The 19619-nt window shown below is 38.5% G+C and overlaps 1 protein-coding gene across 1 annotated transcript; it reads right to left on the bottom strand.

Annotated features, from left to right (window-relative positions):
- Positions 1-218: 218 nt before the first annotated feature.
- On the bottom strand, positions 219-19261 carry PGM2 (phosphoglucomutase 2). The gene is made up of 14 exons (XM_054295510.1): positions 19166-19261; positions 14622-14789; positions 13684-13790; positions 13250-13334; positions 11935-12018; positions 11182-11375; positions 9897-10086; positions 9138-9235; positions 6483-6663; positions 6271-6364; positions 5081-5210; positions 2420-2609; positions 1676-1809; positions 219-913 (listed from the first exon to the last, which is right to left on the bottom strand). The coding sequence occupies exons 1-14, from the start codon at positions 19235-19237 to the stop codon at positions 811-813; spliced, it is 1830 nt and encodes a 609-aa protein (XP_054151485.1). The 5' UTR covers positions 19238-19261; the 3' UTR covers positions 219-810.
- Positions 19262-19619: the final 358 nt, after the last annotated feature.

The raw sequence follows: 19619 nt of genomic DNA, 5'->3' as shown, positions 1-19619 counted from the left end.
AAAGTCAACTGGCAACCTCCAAAAAACCCCCTCAGGCTTTGCAAGCACAGACAAGAGCATGCAATGAAATTGAAACTTCTGCTCTAAATCAGACATGCACCAAGTCATGGCAGCAGTGTGAGAGGCTCCAAAACTAGGCTATGCATTCAACTAATTATGCTTAGCTCTGTGAGGCAAAAAAAAAGTATGTTGATATACCAATCTTCATGGTATTCAAAGACACTTTAGTACAATTTGTATTCCTTGCCTGGAATATTATATATAGTCCCATAGCAAACAGATATTGAACAAATTTGCTGTGACTTTCTTGTTTCTCTGGGCCAAAATCCCTAGGAAAGATCACTACTTCTGAATCATCTGCCCCAGGTTTGTCAGTGTCTCACCACAGGCTTTAAATACTTCCTGTTAACAAAAGAACTTCCTTTGCAAATCTAAACCTAGACAAAGTTGCATAGTGTTATCAGATTATATGCACACAAAAAAAATAAGTCACCACAAAACAGCCTGTTTCAGATATCAGAATATTACTTATATTTAATTAAAACAAGTTTTGATTGAAATACATTTGCAATCAACTTTTAGTTCATAAAGCTTTTAGCTCTGATTGGTTTTTTTTTGGTCCATTAAGAGTAAAGGTACTACTTTCCTTCCAAAATAAGATACTAGAACCAAGAGTACCCAAAATAACTCTTAAAAGCAGAAGTCTTTATAGTCAGAGTTCTCAGGTGTTTGGTCCTAAAAAACCTTAACTTCTTAAATAATGCAACTTCTAATTCTGCAAAAGCCAATCAAGGTAGTAATTTTGCTATTTTACTCAGTCTTTCGTTGAAGTTTGTTTTTTTCTGGTTGAAAGAAGTGTTTTTCAAGAGCATTGACCAATTCATCTAGTTCCTTCTTCAGCTGTTCAACATCACTGGAAAACAAAAATCACACAAACATAGAAAACAGTGAAACAATGGAAAAGCTAAAATGTATAGTTTTAGTGTGAGGAATTTTTAAATCTGTAGCATTGCTTTAGACAAACATTTAATATTAATGCTAGAAGTCTATATATTTGAGTTCTTATGGCAATCCACTGATGTTCACTTTCAACTGATACACATGAAGGCTATGAAGAAACAGAACTCCACAATATAATCTAAAGTAGTATGACCAATTTGAGTTCAGAAGATCTTGTATTACTAAATCTAAGTGACTAGAAGGGTAATTTTTATACCTGTAGCAGTACTCTTAGATGACTTTTCATCTGTGAAAAAGTATTACTTTCATTATATATAATTATTATCTTTAAGATTGTACGATTTCCAAGGCTACTGGTTAAGGATATAATTGCTAAACATAAAAGAATTTGAAATATATTACAACACTTTATATTTGATTAAATATATTTAAAGCAACTATGTATGTAAAAAAGGGGTGAAAAATATTTGCATTTATTTAAGGCAGAATGTTTTTCCTGATACTGTTTTCACTGAATGTAAAACCAAGTGCAAAGTAATTTCAGTGACAAGAATGTGTCAACAAATTTTGCAGAGCTGAAGCTTTATACAAATACATTCACTATAATGACTTTAGTAATATTATTTGACCATGGAGAGCTCTTATTTCTCTAAAACAATACCAAAAAGCCACACAGACTCTGTTACACCAAATGTACTGCTCTAAGTGACAATACCTGTTCCCAGGGGGTGCACAAAGCTCAGAATAGTATTTGATCTTTGGTTCTGTCCCACTGGTTCTCATTGTGGCCACTCCTCCATTAGCAAAAGTGAATGTTATCATTTGGCTGCTTTTACTAGTAGGAAGTATCTAGAAACATTAAGAATAGTTTTTTAAAAAACTTGGAAAGAGACTATATGTACACCCATGACTTGATGTTAGATAGTATGACAGAAGCATCAGCTAAAATGATAGTTCAGTTCTGTTTTCTTCAACATTGTGGTCTTGAGACCACAAGGACAGCCTTGCCCTCAGCCTGGAATCTGGTAGAACTGCATCACTGCTAGGTAGCTCATTTCAAAGGTAGACAATGTTTTACTGCTAATAGAAGTTGAGCTGTAATGGCATTTCCAAGGAGGAAAGGAAATGGAGATTGTGGAGAAACAAAATCCAAAGCCACATCTTATTAGATAGTTTAACTTGCACTCACAAGAAAACAATGCAGATTGCTGTAGCAAGGCAGCAAGATCCTCCTACTGCCCTTCACAAAACTGCCATCTTGGAGAGAAAAACACACCACAAAACCTAACAAAAAACCCAACACCCTCTTGGCTTCCCTTCCTCTCACCAAGGCATAACAATTGTCACCAATCTAAGTTGTTTTATGACTCAGTATGTAAATATGTTTAATGTTTCTCCACAGAATACTTTATTTATGTGTATATACACATGATTTACATGAATTTAGAAAGATACTTACAGCCTTTTGATCTGGCTGGCTGCTGTCATACCCAGTAGTCAGATCCCTTATTCCAGAAACTTTAAATCTACCACAAGATTTTGGATATGTATTTTTTCCATCAAAATTTCTAAGGTTGTCAAAAAGCTGTTGGATAACTTTAGGATCATGGCAGATGAAATACGAAGCTTTGGTAATATGGAAGCCATATCTGTGAAGATGCAACATTAGTGAATCCAGGAAGCAATGTCCTTAAGAGTTCAACACCAGACACTTTATACAACCTTCCAAAAAGCAACACTGTACTCATGCTCATGCAGCTGATGCATCAGTTCTTGCCCTTACAATTTTAAAAAATGTCCAAACAGCTTAATTATCCCATTTTACATACTTCAAATAAACCTCTCTGCTGATTTCTTTTATTGTTAATTATGAAAATTGAAAGTTTACAGCAACAACAGAAGAAAAAAGGATCCCATTACTGCCTTAAAGTGCTCTAACCACCATAGGAAGGGAAGAAATTACATCTAATAGCTTCTCTGAGTGGATTCCAGCTGACCTTTTCTAAGTAAAACAAATTCTAGACTGGTTTTTCCAATCACACTTCATTGAAGTGTCTCTACTAAGCATTAAAGTAGAAGTGTTTTTACTAAACCAAACGGCTCTGAACATTGTCTCTCTACCTCACCTGTTTGCTGCCAGGTAATGTGATGCAAAGACAAATGACCTGGTAACAATGACTTTTCAAAATATCATGTTGTTGAGAAACATACAAGCCTGGACTGGTTGTTCAAGTGAGCTCCTGCTACAGATCAAGACTTGATAAATATCCCTGATGGCAGTGAAAATCTGAGGTGCAGAATCTTCATTAGTACTAGGATGTTCACACTAGAAATCTGAATGCCTTCTTAAATAGGGTTATGTTTATACCTAAATGGACATCTTGAAGGTTAATAGTGGTTAAACTAGTCTTAAGAATTCAGTAAAGGAATTAACAAAACCTATCCTGTATCTGAAAGAAGTGATAAGCCTACTAAGACCATATCCTTTTCTTATCTGCATTTACTTCGAGACAGATTCCCCTTGTACATTTCCAAAATACAAAAGAGAGTTTCTTCTGCTTCAACTCACAAGGCAAATCTGACATAAAAAGTAAAGTAGTAAGAAGTAGAAAACTGCAACCCTGTATTAGCCACAAAGAAAAATCAAACACATGCAAAACAACCCCCCAAAACAAAGCAAGAACCCTCCTTCCAGCTCATTATCAAACAGGAGTTTAATAGGGCAGATTTGTATCCTTCCCTCTGTTTGTAGCTTTGCCACAAAGAGTGGCCATCTGCAGTGACATCTTACAGACTGCTTCTATGCTGCAGCAGCTCTGAGTCCTTTTCAGTGGCTATGTACACAGCAGCACTGTGGCACAGCTCAATTCCACTCAGGCAAATACTCTGAGGTCAATCTGAAGCAGGTGTTTACTGTATTAGTATTAAAAAAAAAAAAAAAAAAAAGAACCCCAAAACAGAGGCTGAATATTCAATTCTTGAATATGCACTTCCAGCTAGTAGCATTTAAGGGAATTCTTACATCAGATGCTGTATCTGCTGCTCTAGGTATGAATTCCTACTTCATGCTTTTATATCACACAATTTATCTATGCAGTGTAAGCAAGTCTTTGCTACTTGATTCCTTCCTAAAGGGACAATGAAACAAGCATGGCACACAAATGAGAACTCAGGACTGGCAAAACAAGCAGCACAAAGGATGGAGTTTCAGTCCCTTTGCAGATTCCACACTCCCTTGCTAGTGTGTATGAAGAGCTGGAGAGTATCAAACAGCCTGTGCTGCTCCCTCCTTTAAAACAAACAACCCAAAACCTCCACAAAACCCACTCCCTGCCTCATGAAATCCAATATTCATCTTTGCCATTGATTTCTTTGAACCCATTAAAAAAGAACAAAAGAAAAGTAGTGCCTCATATGAAATGCTCTCAGAGGGGTACCCAGCTGTATATAGCCAAGAGTAATGGCCAGTCACAGCACTTCTGCACAATCAGCTCAAATCTCATTAATCAGGAGCAGAAAAAGAAAAGGAGAACCAAAACCCAACAACAATAATCTATCAAAAAAAAAAAAAAAGACAGAATAATACAATAAAAAGCCTAACTTTAGAGCTAACTAGAATTCATTTAATCATAAGTAGCCCTGGCAAGGACAGAAGCTGGCTTCTATGCATAGCATAAATAAGCCAGAGCTACTTAGACCCATTCAGTCATCAACATTTTTGAGTGTCTGGCTCATTTAAGCAGGAAGAAGCACTATAATCTCTACAGCTCAGCAAAACAGCTACCCAATCTTCTGTAAAAGTGCAGAACTTCCCAAAACGAAAACACTTTTCAGGCAAGTGAAGAAAAACACCACAAAGATCTCATTAGTAATAGAGAAGTAGTAAGGTAGCTATTATTATATTTAAAATACCTTAAAACAACAGAAGACAATGTCATAAATATATTCACATCCACAAGGCGGGAACATTTTCTGAAGATTACTATTACAGAATTGTCTCAATAGTACAATAATTCACATTTTATTTCTTTATAAACTATAGGTTTCTATTGAGTCCCTATTAAGCCCAGTATGTGAAATCAAGAAAATCTGAAAAATAAAAAATTAGAATTGAACTCACTCATCATAGACAGCTTTCAGCTGCTGAGACAAAGACAAATTCCTGGTTGCCAAAAAGCTGGCCATCTCTGCAGTTATAACAGCAGCACTGACACCATCTTTATCCAGAACAGCAGGACAGCACATATACCCTAAACAAGGAACATTAGATGTAATTAGACATTTTTAACAGGAAATAGGAAGAGGAGGGAAGGCTAGCCAAACATCTTTGAAAGGAGAAATGCATATTACCATAGTACGGACATTTTAGAGTCAAACCAAAAGTAGAAAAAAAAAATGTATCTTCTAATCAGTGTTAATTTTAATAAGCAAGGTATTCAATGGAATTTCAAGACAGAGATTTGCATCATATCAGTGCCACATGCTCCCAGGTCTTTATGGAGCTTTCTAGAAAGAGAAATGCCACACTGCAGGAACAATGCAAGTATAGCATTGTCTCAAATGTGATTACCTTATACAGTAGTGTAAGGTAACACTGATAATTATGTGTGAAATTAGCCACATTTTCTCTGGTTTTCAGGTATTGAGATACTTAAACAGCATTACAGCTTTACAATTTTCTCCTCATGAATTCATAACTTTCATTTGTGGCTTTCAACCATGGCTTTCCAGTTTACAAATGTAACTTCGGGTAGTTTTTATTTTATTCTTGTTTACACTAAGCTTAAATCTGTCAGGTAAAAAAGCTCAAGTTCATGTCTGAAAATGTATTTTTTTCTTGTTTTTAAAAAAAGCTTATGCAGAATTTGCAGTCCAAATCTGCGCAGCCATGCTACTGTAGATATATATTCCTTTGTGCTAAGCAGAGATACAAAGGTTTTTAAAACTAGTATCAATTAGCAAAATAGATAACTATCTGCTACTAACTGGAAATACACCCATTGTATTGAGGACACCATTTTAACCTTTTTTTACATTTTACTTCATGACTGGGATGCTAACAGAGCACTGGCAAAGGTTGCCCAGAGAAATTGTAGGATATCCTTCCCTGGAGAGATTCAACAACCATCTGGGTCCAATCCTGTGTAACATGCACCAGGACACCCTGCTTGGGCAGGAATGTTGGACCAAATGACCTCCAACAGTCTCATCCAACCTCACCCATTCTGTGACTCTCTGCAATTCTGTCACATTTTGTAGTAGTTCTATTTTCACTATTTTGCAAGATATGGAAACAATTCTGTCTCTTACCTATAGCCTCCTCAAATGCAAAAAGAACAGCTTTCCCCTGGTCCATGAGCTGCTTGGCACGGTTGCCCATCCACTTGAAACCTGTCAGTGTTTCCTACAGCAGAGAGGAGAAATCAAAGGCATTAAAAAGAAAAGCGATGTTTCATGAACATATGACACTTTGTAGGAAAGATACTAAAAGAACATGGAATAGTGTGCAACATGTTGCTTACCTCAAAGTGAAAACCTTCCTTTAGTGCAATTGCTCTCAGGATTTTGGAAGAAACAGTACTGGATAACATGTAGACATCTTTAACAGCACGAGCATCCCTACTGTTATTTTTCCAGCAAGTGAAGATCCACCAGCCTAAAAGAGCTCCTAGTTCATTTCCAGAAAACACTTTCCATTCACCACTATAGGCAAAGAAATATTAGAAAGTACATGAAATCAAAGGATAATAGTGGGGGTAAAAAAAAAGAATCTACTGGTTCTTTTATAAATGAATATTAACAAATAAACCACTGCCTTGGAATTCCACATAACAGTAACAAGGTATCATGTGCTCATAATGAACAAACAAAAAAATTCCTTCCCCAAAGCATTCTGAAACTCTTACCTTTCTTCTCCATCATACACATAAGCTTTTGCAGTTATCCAAAGATGAAACAGTAATATTTCCAACATATTTTAAGTAAAACAAAAATGTTCAGCATACAAATTATAAACTCAGTGATTAAGACAAGCACAGAGACACAAAAATACAGTTCTCAAGTGATCAGTATTTTTAGTTGACCTAGTGACAAATACTTTTAATTTAATCACAAATACATCAATTAGTCATTGGGAAGACTGGAAAAAAATCTTAAATGGGTTTAAAAGATTAATATTTATGAATTGCTAGATCAGGAAAAAAAAATGAAGACAAAAAGAAAGACAAATGTCAAAATTGCCAAAAAAATTCCCAGTCACAAAAGGGGACAGAGACACTTCCAGACTGACAAAACTAAGACCTACAGAAACAGTACCTGTTGTGAAAGAGAAGCAGACTCAGTCTCCTGCATTTATTGATGCCAACAGGCACAAAGCAATGCACAGCTTAGTGTAAGAGTGCTGAGAGAGTGTGCTCTACAGGAGGTTCTGTCAAAGAAGAAGTACAGATACTGTAGAAGCCTATAGTAATATTTGATTAGTGTATGAAAAGCTAGGGCAGAAGTCTGAGAAGACACAGGACTGGAAGTTAGGAGACAGCTGAGACTGGCTAAACAACGAGCGTAGAGGCAGCAGAATGAGAGATCACACTCTCACTGGTAGTGGATGCAATAAACTAACACCCCTCTTCAAGATTCTGAGAGCTCAGAGTTTTCAGACAAAAAGCAGGAGTGATTTTGCATTCTTGTTTTAACCCATCATAACTAGCATAATCTGAAACTTTTTATACCTTTTTCTCAATGCTGAATTGCCAACTGAGGCTGGCACAGACCAAAACCATTGAAATAAGAACCTTCCAACTAACACTGTCCAAGATACAGCAGTGTCCACAAAAGACCACTCTTCTTCCAAAGGCATGGAAATCTTCTGAGTTTATGCTGTGAGGCTAATGAATTTAAAAACATCCCAAAACCCCAAAGAAAATACTGCTACTTTTAAAGCTACTACTTCAGCTTTTTTGATTATCTGTTGAGCAAAATGGATATTTGCACTATCTCCTTTAACTGGACTTTTGAAATTTTTGAAAATCTAACTGATACAGATTCAAGTATTTAATTCATCCACAACCACTGAGGACATCTAGCAGATGCCCATATCAGGTCTTGGGTACCAAAGACTGTTGCCATAATTTTACATCCTTCTTCTGGCTCTAATGCTCAGGGAATTCATATATGCTAGCCCAGCAGCAGATTTTTTTTTTCTCCTCCTCTCTAAGTTGAAAACCTTGAAGCTTATTTTCACTGAGGATTTACAGTTTATAACTGGTCAGATTAGTTTCTGCTTTATCAAGGAAGATAAAGGACAAACACCACTATTTGTAGATATGATACCAAGTGCTTGAACTTCAGCACTTGGTATCATATTTTCACTTTCTTTTATCAATCAGATAAAACCACAATAGAGAAATGTAAACAATTGTAGACGTGCAGGATATCAGAGGGCATGAAATAAGGAGACAGCCATATTGAGACAGAACTATAGGTTACATTGCACAAATATGAACAATTTATTTTAAGCCCCTGACTGAGCAAGTTTGCCTTTTGTGATCCCCTTCTTTGACTGGGTATGCAAAGATAAAAAATGCATATATAGGTGGTTCTTGAAGGGGAGAGTACAAATCACAACACTGAGAAGTACCAAACTGTAAAAAACTTTAAGGTGAAATGCAAACACATAACATTATGTAAAGCGGGAAACTGAGCAAGAGAAGCCCAGATCATCTAATGTTTGGTTTAACAGGATTTGAGAAAGAAGATACTCATACTAAAGAACAAGAGATTATCAGGGAACAATACAGATTCTCCTAAATCCAAGTTATTGTTTAATAAACCTTGAATGAAAAAGTGTTTATCAGTCGTACGCAAAAAAATTTAACTGAAAACCTACCTTTGAAAAAGTATAGCACAACAACAATTCACATGCTTCTATGCATGCCTAAACAACTGCAAGTGTCAACTATTTATTCAGGCTTCTGTACACTAACATTGATCATTATTTCATATCCTGCCTTTACTGTGGTCTGCTTCATACAGTCTTCTCACATTTCTGTGTGTTTTCAATCAAAAAAATTATTACTGTGACTATTCTTCCTCTGCAACACAAGCAGCAAGAATTCTCCAAATGAGCCTAACCTTGAGAGTAAAAAATGTCAACGGTTTGCATTACTTTATTACCATACCTCTCTTGTTTCTCTGCCACTGCCAGTCGATCAGCATCAGGATCATTTGCTAAAATGATTCTTGCCCCATCTTTTTCAGCCAAAGCAAAAGACAATGTCTGGAAATGTGGCAAGCAGGACCAGATGAGTATTAATATTCTCAAATAATATTTTCACTTTCTTTATAGGTTTCAATTCATTTTCCCAATTTATTGAATCTCAAACACCAAAAATCATTATGTGTCTCTCAAAAACCACAAAAACTTCTAGCCTGGCAGCAGAAAAACATAGTCAGGACATTTAACTTCACCTACATCATTCCACTACTGTAGCCCAACTTAAAAGCTACCTAGATTTAATGGGATCCTTCAATAATAAAGTGTAACAGAAATCATAGCAGAAATTCTAACCACCTGTCATGACTTCTCCTGCCCTCTCCTGGTGTTGTGTCAGAACAAAAGAGTAGAAGCCTTCCAAAAAGAAATAAGAAGATTTTTATTATTATTTTATTTTTTTAAAGTAACTATCACTTTGTCCCATGTGCAGAACCTGCCCATTCCATTAGAGAACAAAGTAGTTGAAAGTTACAGCTGATTACTACCTGACTGGTTCAAAGAGGGTTATGTCAATGAAAGGATACCAGCTAACTCTTCACTAAATGTAAGGCTCTGAAACAGATTAAAAATTGACCCTCCACCAGTATCTACAGCTGTGACTTCTGGCAAAAAGGAAAATACTGAAAGACATCACAACTATTAAAAAAAAATTAAATCTATTTACCAGAACACCTTTGCCTTCCTCAGGATTTGGATACTTCACTGTGGGAAAGTCTGGATCAGGATCTTTCTGCTCCGGAACAGCAAAAGGAGGGCTAAGATCAAATGCCTTGAAAGCCAACTGCACAAATTTATGTCCTACGCCATGCACAGAAGTATGAACAAATTTCAGGTTTGTTTCCTTGTTGATGTTCCTGAAATAAAACAGGAAACGGTAAATGTGGACATGGAAGACTGTTCTGCACAAAACTGACCATGTTTAGAAACAGATACAACTCAGTATTCTATATCACTGTTAAAATTATGAATTAAAGGAGGTCAGATTTTAAAAGTAATGGCTTGAAAATTGGTTTAGCCTAATTTTTCAACAATATGAGTCACTCTTGGCATCCAATATCCTAGTATGTGCAAATCACTGGAGTAAGAAAGTACAGTCTACACATCCCAAAGAAGTTGAGTGAAAAACAAATACAACTGACTAAAGAGGCTCTTCATGCCCAACTCTGGCATTTAAACCCCCAAAGACAGTGAGTCAATAGCAGCCTGCCCAATTTGAGCACACTCATTTTTAAGAAAAAAGCGATGGGCATACCTAAAATCATGCAAACTCCTAGGGAGACATTTAACTCCAATTCTGAAAAAGCAGTGTAATAACCCCAGCTTTCTAGTAACTCCTGACTGTTTTTAGCAAGACTAAGAACATGGTTACGGGTGGTCAAAATTTCTACATAAAATAAGCAGATCTAAAAGGCTGATAACTCCTCTACTACATAAATCAACCCTAACCATTCACCAAAAGAAACATCCACTACATTTTGCTAAGTAATGATTTTTACTGAGCAAGTGACAGGAGTAGGCTGTTGTAAGGCACCCACAGCTACCAGGAGCATAAGCAAGGCTGGAATGACAGAGCAAGACCTTCTTGTCCTGAAATGGCTTAAAAAACTGCCTCTCTGAGAATCTTGTTTAAGGCTGGTGGGGCATCCATGCCATGTCCACTTCCAGCAGCCCCAGTCTTGCTTGGATAATGCATGGCCATGAAAATACTGGGAGCTAACACCAGAAATTTGGTCACTCTGCTGGGTTAGACTTCTCTCAGGACAGCTTTCTGAACTGGCTTACAACACCACCACCCAGCTGCCAGTGCAACCCCAAAAGATGACAAAAAGGCACAGGCAGAATTGGATCATGGCAGGATTGTGGCCACCCTCACTTCCATCAATTTGAACTGCCCTGCTAACATACTAGATGGAATATCCTGTATTCTTTAAGGAAGTAACAGGAGTCACCTGTAAAAGCATTGTTTCTGTATGTCTTTGAAGTACTCCTTATTGACCATGGCATATGGATCATGAAGCAGTGGGCTGCTATCAATCAGCTTGTCATCCCAAGCCTGAGGCCACGGTTCTTGGTTCTCCTCAATAGCCTGAGAAATTCCTTTGTCATGAGGGGAAATGATCTGAGCACCGTTTTCCCAGTAAACCTAAATAAAAAATGGGTGAGTGAGTATTTGATCATTAATCTTGTAAGATAGTTTTGTTACGTTTTTTGTTGGTTAAGGTACAGTACATCCACCAAAGTATTACAGTAAATTAGGCTTAGGTATACCCAAAGTATCCTGTTAATATTCTCAGCTTTTCTTCACACATCCAATTTTTATTCTATTAAAAAAACAGTTTAATCTCATCGAAGATATCAAGATCCATAATGAAACACAAAACAATGCCCAATCATTTACTGAGAAAACTTCCATTTTTGTATTTTGGAAACAGTCTGTATATGACTGCCCAGCTACTGTGACTGGTGCACAGGCAATTCAGCTGTGTTTTTTTCAGTGCATAGCAGATTACAATGGCATCCTGCTTTCTAGAGCAAAGATTGTAATTATATTATTAGCTTAACATGACACTAGCTTTAAATATATAGAAGAGATGGAGAGACTAGTAATTAATTAAGTCTATACCATGATAGGAACTATATATAATTGCATTAGTTTCTCTACATGGAAAAAAAGAGCCAGAAAATAGATCACATTAGAATACCTTGTAACCATTGTCTTGTTTTGGATTATGGGAAGCAGTAACCATAATTCCAGCACAAAGCTTCAGATGAGTTACTGTGTATGGCTGTAACAAGAGAAAGTTGCTTGAAGTAGAATGTGCAACACATTATATTTCTTCTCGTGCATAGATAATACTTCATAGTATGAAAATTAAGATGTGATTCCTACGCACTGACTCCCTAAAGCAGAAGCTAAATAGTACTTGTTCTACCAGACTCCATGTGGCACAACTTTACCCTTGTTTTTTCTTGTGCATTTTCCCATTTATATGTTATTAATGTTTAGCCCTTGTTTTTTCTTGTGCATTTTCCCATTTACATGTTATTAATGTTGTTCCAGATGCTTTGTGAATCTCTAGTGCCTTTCCAGAAGGAAGCCAGATGCATGTGTTCCCTACTGTGGAATGACTTGAGGTACCCAAGGCCTTAGAGGGGGCCAGGTCTGTTGGGGTAATGACACAAATCAGCACGGGGCAGAGAACTGCAGCTCAAGCAGTCTCATCCTGTCTTTTGGGAGCAGCTTGGGGAGCAGCTACTCCATCAGGGTTCAGAAGATAATTGTTTTGGAGAGAGCTCTTATCAATTAGCTCAAAAGAGACTGAGTGAATTAAAAATCAAAGGTTATTCATGAACACAGGTCCAATTTGTGTTTACTCCTCGCTCTTTATTTAATACTGAAATGCAATCAACTGCAGTTCTTGCAACACCACTTTAAACTACACTATGAAGAATTTGACCCTAAATCTTCAAAAAATTGTATCAGTATAAGAATGCTATGCAGAAAGTCTTCATATCACTGTGTTCTGTTTGCAATGCTCACTGGAGCAACTGGTATAGGGAGAAATTATTGCTTTTGGGACAGAGGCCAAGAGCAGGACTTTTCTGTGTTGCTCTGGAGACACCTGGTGTTCTGATGGGGGCATCATGGACACAATTCAACAACCCTTCTGACAAAACATCACTGCACTCCAACAACTTGCTATTTTGGATTCAATACCTGCCCTTGGCCCCTCTTCCCCTCAAAAAAAAAAAAAGTACAAATAGACAAATGTGAGTATATGTTTCAGACTTCAGACTCCACAGGAATCTACTCACACTCCACATCATCCCTTCTTTTCCTATGGATGTTGTAAACTATATATAGCTAAATAAGTACAAGACTCTCTGCAGGAAGAGCTTAAAAAGTAAGAACTGGTTTGTGTAGTTATCCTAATTTAAGTAATGCAAGGTATCTGACAGAATTTGTGTACATTTAAAGCAGATAATGTAATAAAAAGATATAATAAAAAAACCTACCACAAAGGGAGTTGGTATTACATCAGAGAATAGATAAACTGGAACTCCCTGACTGATGAAGGTATTGGCAGCAAGTCTTGCAAACCTAAACAGGAAGAAAAGATACCTAGGGAATATATTCATTTTCTTGCCTATTAGTTTCCTAGAAGTCACAGCTTTCCCTCCCACCCTAATGCAATTGCAAAATCCCAACAAAAACACCATCACTTATCAATATATCTCAATTATTGTACATACCCAATTTAAATGTGTTCCCTCACTATTCCCAAAAGACAAAGCACAACACTAAGAACTGCTTTGGCATTACCAGTATGTAAGAATACTCTAAATCCCACACATAATTTCACTTTATAGAAAGAAAATACAATTGAAGTAGATATAAATCCATCATGAATCACACAAGGTATCTACAAAACACAAAACCTAAGAAGTACCTTTTGCTACTACCTCCACTGGAAAGATGAGCACGAGCATCAAACCCAATCACAACTCCTCTCTTTTTCAGGTCACTGAAATTCTTCTCGAGGTATCTGCAAAATCCCTTAAGACAACAACAAATCCACCTCATTAACCCAATCTTGATGTTTAATTTATCATCACATTAAGATAATAGCTAAGATGCTGATGTCTTAGGAAGCTGAGCACACATAGCATCTCACTGAACTGCTCTGGGATTCAGCTTGTCCAAGACAAATAAACAACAAGAAAACCTTCAAATCAATATTGCAAACCCGGACAGCATTTAAGTACTTTTTAAAATATCAGAATCAACTCCAAAAAGGAACAAGTAACACAATTAGTCTTAACTGCAGGTTTTGAGAAATGATCCAGCTGTCATAGGTCTCACATGAGGAAGAGAACAGCTGGCCATCATTTCAGGTTTTTAGCCAAATCTCACCCTTAATAATGGCATCTCTTTAGCACATGATACATCACTACTCCAGGCTGCAGTTATTCAAGGTTGTGGGTTTTTTCCCCAAGTAGATCTGCTTTAGGATCCATGTATGTATACATAGCCTCTATGTAAAACCATGTCTAGCACACACAAAGCTTAACAAATGTTGGCTACCTTTGGGGTTTTTGTAGTTGTTACAGCAGCACTAACTGTTGCACTTGAGCTTAACTGCAGCTGTGTGTACATTAAATTGCAAAATCAAATATATAAAGTAACTTCTTTTAATGGTTTAATAGCTTCTCTCTGCTTGTTATCAGACAGCATTCAGCTAGTAATTATAATTTAAATTACTTCTAAAAACTGGAAGAATAGGAGAGAACTTGTACTTCCATAGAATACTCATTTGTGTGCCATAAATCAGGCTCTTCCATTCATATACACAACCAGTTAAGTGAGATAAAGTGCTGAACGCAATACCTGGGTTGTCTGGATAATAGTCAAGTCATTCATGTGGGAAATCCCTGCTCCCATGGCAGCTCTGAGCCCTGCTGTGCCAAACTCCATCCGTGAGCCAAAGTATTTCTGCAGTTCTCCGGCATTTCCTTCCGCAAGCAATTGTTTCACGATTGCGTAAGTCTTTGGATTCTGTTGATGCAAAATTCAGATATTCTAAATGAGGTTTTGTTCCTTTTAACAGAACTGACTTTCTGTCCCAATCTCTGGGTTTCAGTATCAAAACATGGCACACAACTTCAAGAACAGCATGAGTCTGTCTTCTTAATTTTAAATGCTGCCTTCTTAGTTTTAAATCAGTACAACCTCAAGTATTACTGACTTTACATTTATCTCCTTAAGTGAACATGCTACCTGGACAGCAGTGTGTATATATCTCCCACAATCTGGGATTTTAAAAGACTTCCAAAATGTCTATTTTAATGTTTTCTATTTTTAAAAACAAAACAAAAAAAACAGAGCACTTCCACAATTCAGAGAATTTTTCCTCATCACAAGAACTACACTAAACACTTAAAGTAAGGTAAACTAATTATTAAGAAATATTTGTTATTTCTATAGCACTACATGTAGAGTTTAAAACAAATTAAATCATAACCTTGTCCCAAGACTGGCTAGCACCAGAGGTAGCAGCAAAACTAAGCAGACTGGGCAGAAGATAATTTCCAACATGTTTGCAGGTAATGCTTGTAAAAATAAACATAACCCCAGGATGAAAGCCTAGAAACTACAGACAAACTCCTAAATAAAATTACTCAAGAGTGGCAACAAAAAGGCCAAGTCAGACCACTTGAGAACAGCAAGGAGTTTCTGTCACTGCTTTTCTTGATATATTGCTTCCACAGATTCTCTATTGTTAATTACTCTTTTTGCTTCCAGACTTAGGGAATTAGCAAAGTCCTGTATGCCTCAACTTTTCAATGTAATAACACGAGACTTGTGAACTTCAGTATTTGATTTCTTGAGAGCCTAGGAGCCAAGAGGACAGATGGCAGGTAGCAGACTCCCGACAACATAATTACCTGAGAGGCAGCAGGTTACTCACTGCATGAGTGCACACTCATTACTCTGGAGTACAAAGATTCTCATTTCCAAAGGGACACAAACTCTGATTTCTAGGCAATTAAATGAACTCATAAAAGTCATAGACTTTACTATTTCCTGGATGACCTAGGTATGCTTACAGCAAGGGAAAGCATATCATTCTAGGCAAAAAAAGGAAAAAAATTAAATATAAAACCATGTATCTTCTGCAGATGCAGAAAATGCTGCAAACACACAGAGCAGTAGGCATATGAGTAAGTTTGCATACAAAGGTATAAACATTCTGCACATCAAACGAAGACCAGAGTCAGGATGTCCTAACCACTGACCTGTGCACCCACTGCCACAGGACAAACAACATAATTTAAATACATACTGGAAAAGCTAAAGAGCCTTTAGTGCTAATGAGCAGACTGCATAATGGAGAATAAACTACATTATTAAAAAAAAATTCAGCTTCTTGAGTGCAATAAACAATTAGGTACCCCAGAATTACTGATCTCCAGTGCAAAAATTGCCATTTTACCAGTCCAAGAATGTTGTCACTGACACTTCCTTGCAGGCAGCTTGACACAATTACCTATTATTATTGAGTAATTATATTGTGTAAGAATAAATATAATTCTATGTTGTTATAGAATATATAGGGCAGCATAACTGAGTCCAGGCTGTTTACAAGTTGATGTCAAGTTTTTGCCTTAACATCAGGCCTATGTCTCAAAGGTAAAGCCTGGATGGCACCATTTGCATCCAGCTTTGTACACTGCCTAAAAACCTTTTAATTTCTCTGTGTGAGCTTTGTGCATGAGTCATCTCTTAATACTGAAAGGAGCATGTTTTTGGGTAGATACCACACACATTTCTACAGCTGTTTGACAGACTAGAAGCTGCAATGCCAATGCAGAAGGACATCAGGAGCATCCTACAGTTCTCACAGGCAAGGAGTTTTTTGTTTGTTGTTGTTAGTGGAATTTCCCAGGATTGGCATCTACTGTGAAACTAGAGGGATTCTCCAGTTTTTAAAGTCCGGTTAAATGTCTATGTCCAAATGGCTGCTCAAGTCTTAAGAGTTTCAGTCCAGATAATTTTCTAAATTGAAAACTTGATTGCATTAATTTAGTTGTTCCCCACTGCCTGCCTCCACCCCACACCAAATAATGGTAACAGCCAGGCCAAGTGTGTTCATTATGGCAGAAAGATTTTTCCAGAACTACTGTTATCATTGTTAATGGCTATTTTCTCCCAAGAATTTGCCTATTTTTTTCTTTTGTGGAGAACATTATGATGACATTGTACACAGCTAAGTAAAAAGGTAATGTTTGTTTTGGCTTTTTCTTCTGCTTAAAAAAACTCTTCACAGCATCTCTACCAAAGAAGGACCAAATTGTATCAGAAGGATGAAGTGCTAGCTTTCCTCTCTGATTCTCTCAGCTTTTTCTGCTCTCAAATTAAACAGATATGAGTATGGGAGTACCATTTTCTGTGAATACAGTGGCAGATGATTTAATACCAAGATAATAACCACTAGTGCAATTAGCTTGAACATCACCTGGCAACACTCGAGTTATTTACTTTAATCTACACTACAGGAAGGCTCAAAGAGTTATCATCAGTAGAGGAGTCCCCACAAGGTTTTACAGGAGAGGAAAAACTTCTGACCAAACAGATTTCATTTTTACTAAAACCAGAAGCTACTTTCCATTCATAATTCTATGACTGATAATAGAAAGAATGAAAAACATGCTATTACTGTAATGAACAGAATGATGAAAACAGCCTGGTAACAAGCACAGTAATTGCCATGTAGGTAGAAGCTTCCAGTTAGGTCAGCAGGACTGCCATCAGCCATAAGGACCTGCTCTTGCAATTATTTTGTAAGAAACATGGCGCTTATCATCATTAAATATTAACCCATCTCTGCAAGTCAAAAAGGAACTTTTTTTTTTTATATCAGAGTAAATGGACAAGGGTTACATCTGATTTTTCTGTTGCTCAATAGAAACATGCAACAGCTCCCTGAGAAATTAAAATATTTCATGATTTTTGAGCAATCAGCAATGGGTATTGCACACTAGTCAATTATTACTTTGACAAAGATGCAAGTGCTAACAGAGGGCTAAAATTGCAAAAGTAAAGATGCTATAAGGGATACTGCATTAGATTTCCAGAGGGTTTAGCAAAATAATCAGAATAAACAGCTGAAAAGCAAGTTTTTACACAGAAGACAGGAATACAACTAATGCTGGTCAGGGAAGCTATGTAAATAAGAGGTTCTAAAACCAAACTATTTTCTCAAATTTAATTAAACTGGGAAAAAAAGGCACAAAAGCTTATTGGCATTTGATGTGTTGCATTAGCATTTCTGAAAAGAGGATTGGTTTGGCACTGGTCTATCACTAATAAAACCAGAACTGAGTAACCGGTTGGTTAATCAGTTTACTGATTTTAATGAAGAATCACAACAAGCTCAAGGTACTTCTAATGACTATTTGTAAAAATACTGAAGAAGAGAATTAATGTATGTTTCCACTGATATTTTTGAAATAAGCAGAAGATGCCTTACCAAACAGGTATGTGTGCTGCACAAAACTCAGAGAGCATTGCTGAGGGTTCAGCCTGGGGGAGCCAACTAGTGACTGAAGAGGGGCAATGGCCAGTGAGTTCCATACAGCCAAATGAACAAATTATATGAAAAGGGACATGACATGAAAACTGCAAACCAAATGTGCCAATAGAGGCCTGCATCTCAGCGAGACCGGCAGCAGCAAGGAACTCTATGACCATTTCCAGAACACCACTATGACGAGATATTTCTTTAGGTATGTGGAAAACAGAAGTACACAGAAGATTTTACTTCTGCATATCGTGCTGTCAAAACCAAAGGTAAGTCTCAACAGGAAGGGAAATAACACCTGAAAAACACGGGACTGACAGCTTCTATATATCCAAGTGTTTTTGAAGTGAGCTCCCATGTCCTTTGGGATCGATATTTTAGGAATTTGAAGGTACCAGGAGGTTTTGAAGAGTGAGAGACAGGTAACACGACAATGTACGCTGGTCTTTAATAATTTAAGTGTACCAGCTGCCCTGCGACTGAAGTGGTTCGGAACAATACAGGCCCTTTTGAAAAAGGCGCTCAGTGCAGCTAAGAGCCAGACTGAGAGAGCAGGGGATGTTTCCAAACGAGAGCAGCGCGGCCCGGCAAGTGACGGAGCCGCGGCACCGGACGGGGGCCCCGCAGCCCCAGCTGCGCCGGCCCCGCCGCGGGGCGGGAGGGGATGCACGGAGGGGCGCAGGGAGAGCGCCCCTTTCTCAGAGAGCTCTGAAAGCAGAGCCAAAGGAGCAAACAGGCGCTTTCACCGCACCCCAATCCGGCACAGTGCAACAGCCGGGCGCCACGCCGCGCCGCCGACCCAGAGGCTGCAGAGGCAGCCCGCACCGCCATGGTCCCCGCCGTGCCTCACCTTGTCCCACAGCAGCCACTGCTCGGCCGCACGGCGCAGCGCGTCATCCCCCGCCGAGCCCTGCGCTGCCATGCCGCTCCGACAGAGCCGCCGCCACCGCTCGGCTCCTTCCTTCCCTCTTCCGGAGCGCGCCCGCCCCGCTCCGCTCCGCCCGCCGGGCCGCCCACCTCCGCCCCGCCCGCCTGCCCGGGCCGGGGTCAGGGCTGGGGCCGAGGCCACTGCCGGACGCAGCGCCCCGCCTCCGTGCTGCTCAGCCAGGCCGGGTCGGGGCCCTCGCTTGGAGCGGGGGATTAATAATTCCTTTCCCCGGGGCGCTGAACGCTGTCAGGTGGGGCTGCGGCTGTCGGCCCGGCGGAGCCCCGAGGGGAGCCCCGGGCTGCGCCGAACGGAGGAGGAGGAGCAGCGTTCCCAAATAACAGCGGGAAATCAGCGGGGACACAGCCGCCTCCTCCGC

This window comes from Melozone crissalis, unplaced genomic scaffold (assembly GCF_028551555.1).
Source record: "Melozone crissalis strain CALT ecotype California unplaced genomic scaffold, PUWL_Pcris_2 ptg000006l_1, whole genome shotgun sequence".
Lineage (NCBI taxonomy): Eukaryota > Metazoa > Chordata > Aves > Passeriformes > Passerellidae > Melozone > Melozone crissalis.
This window is presented reverse-complemented; position numbering and strand designations above follow the sequence as displayed.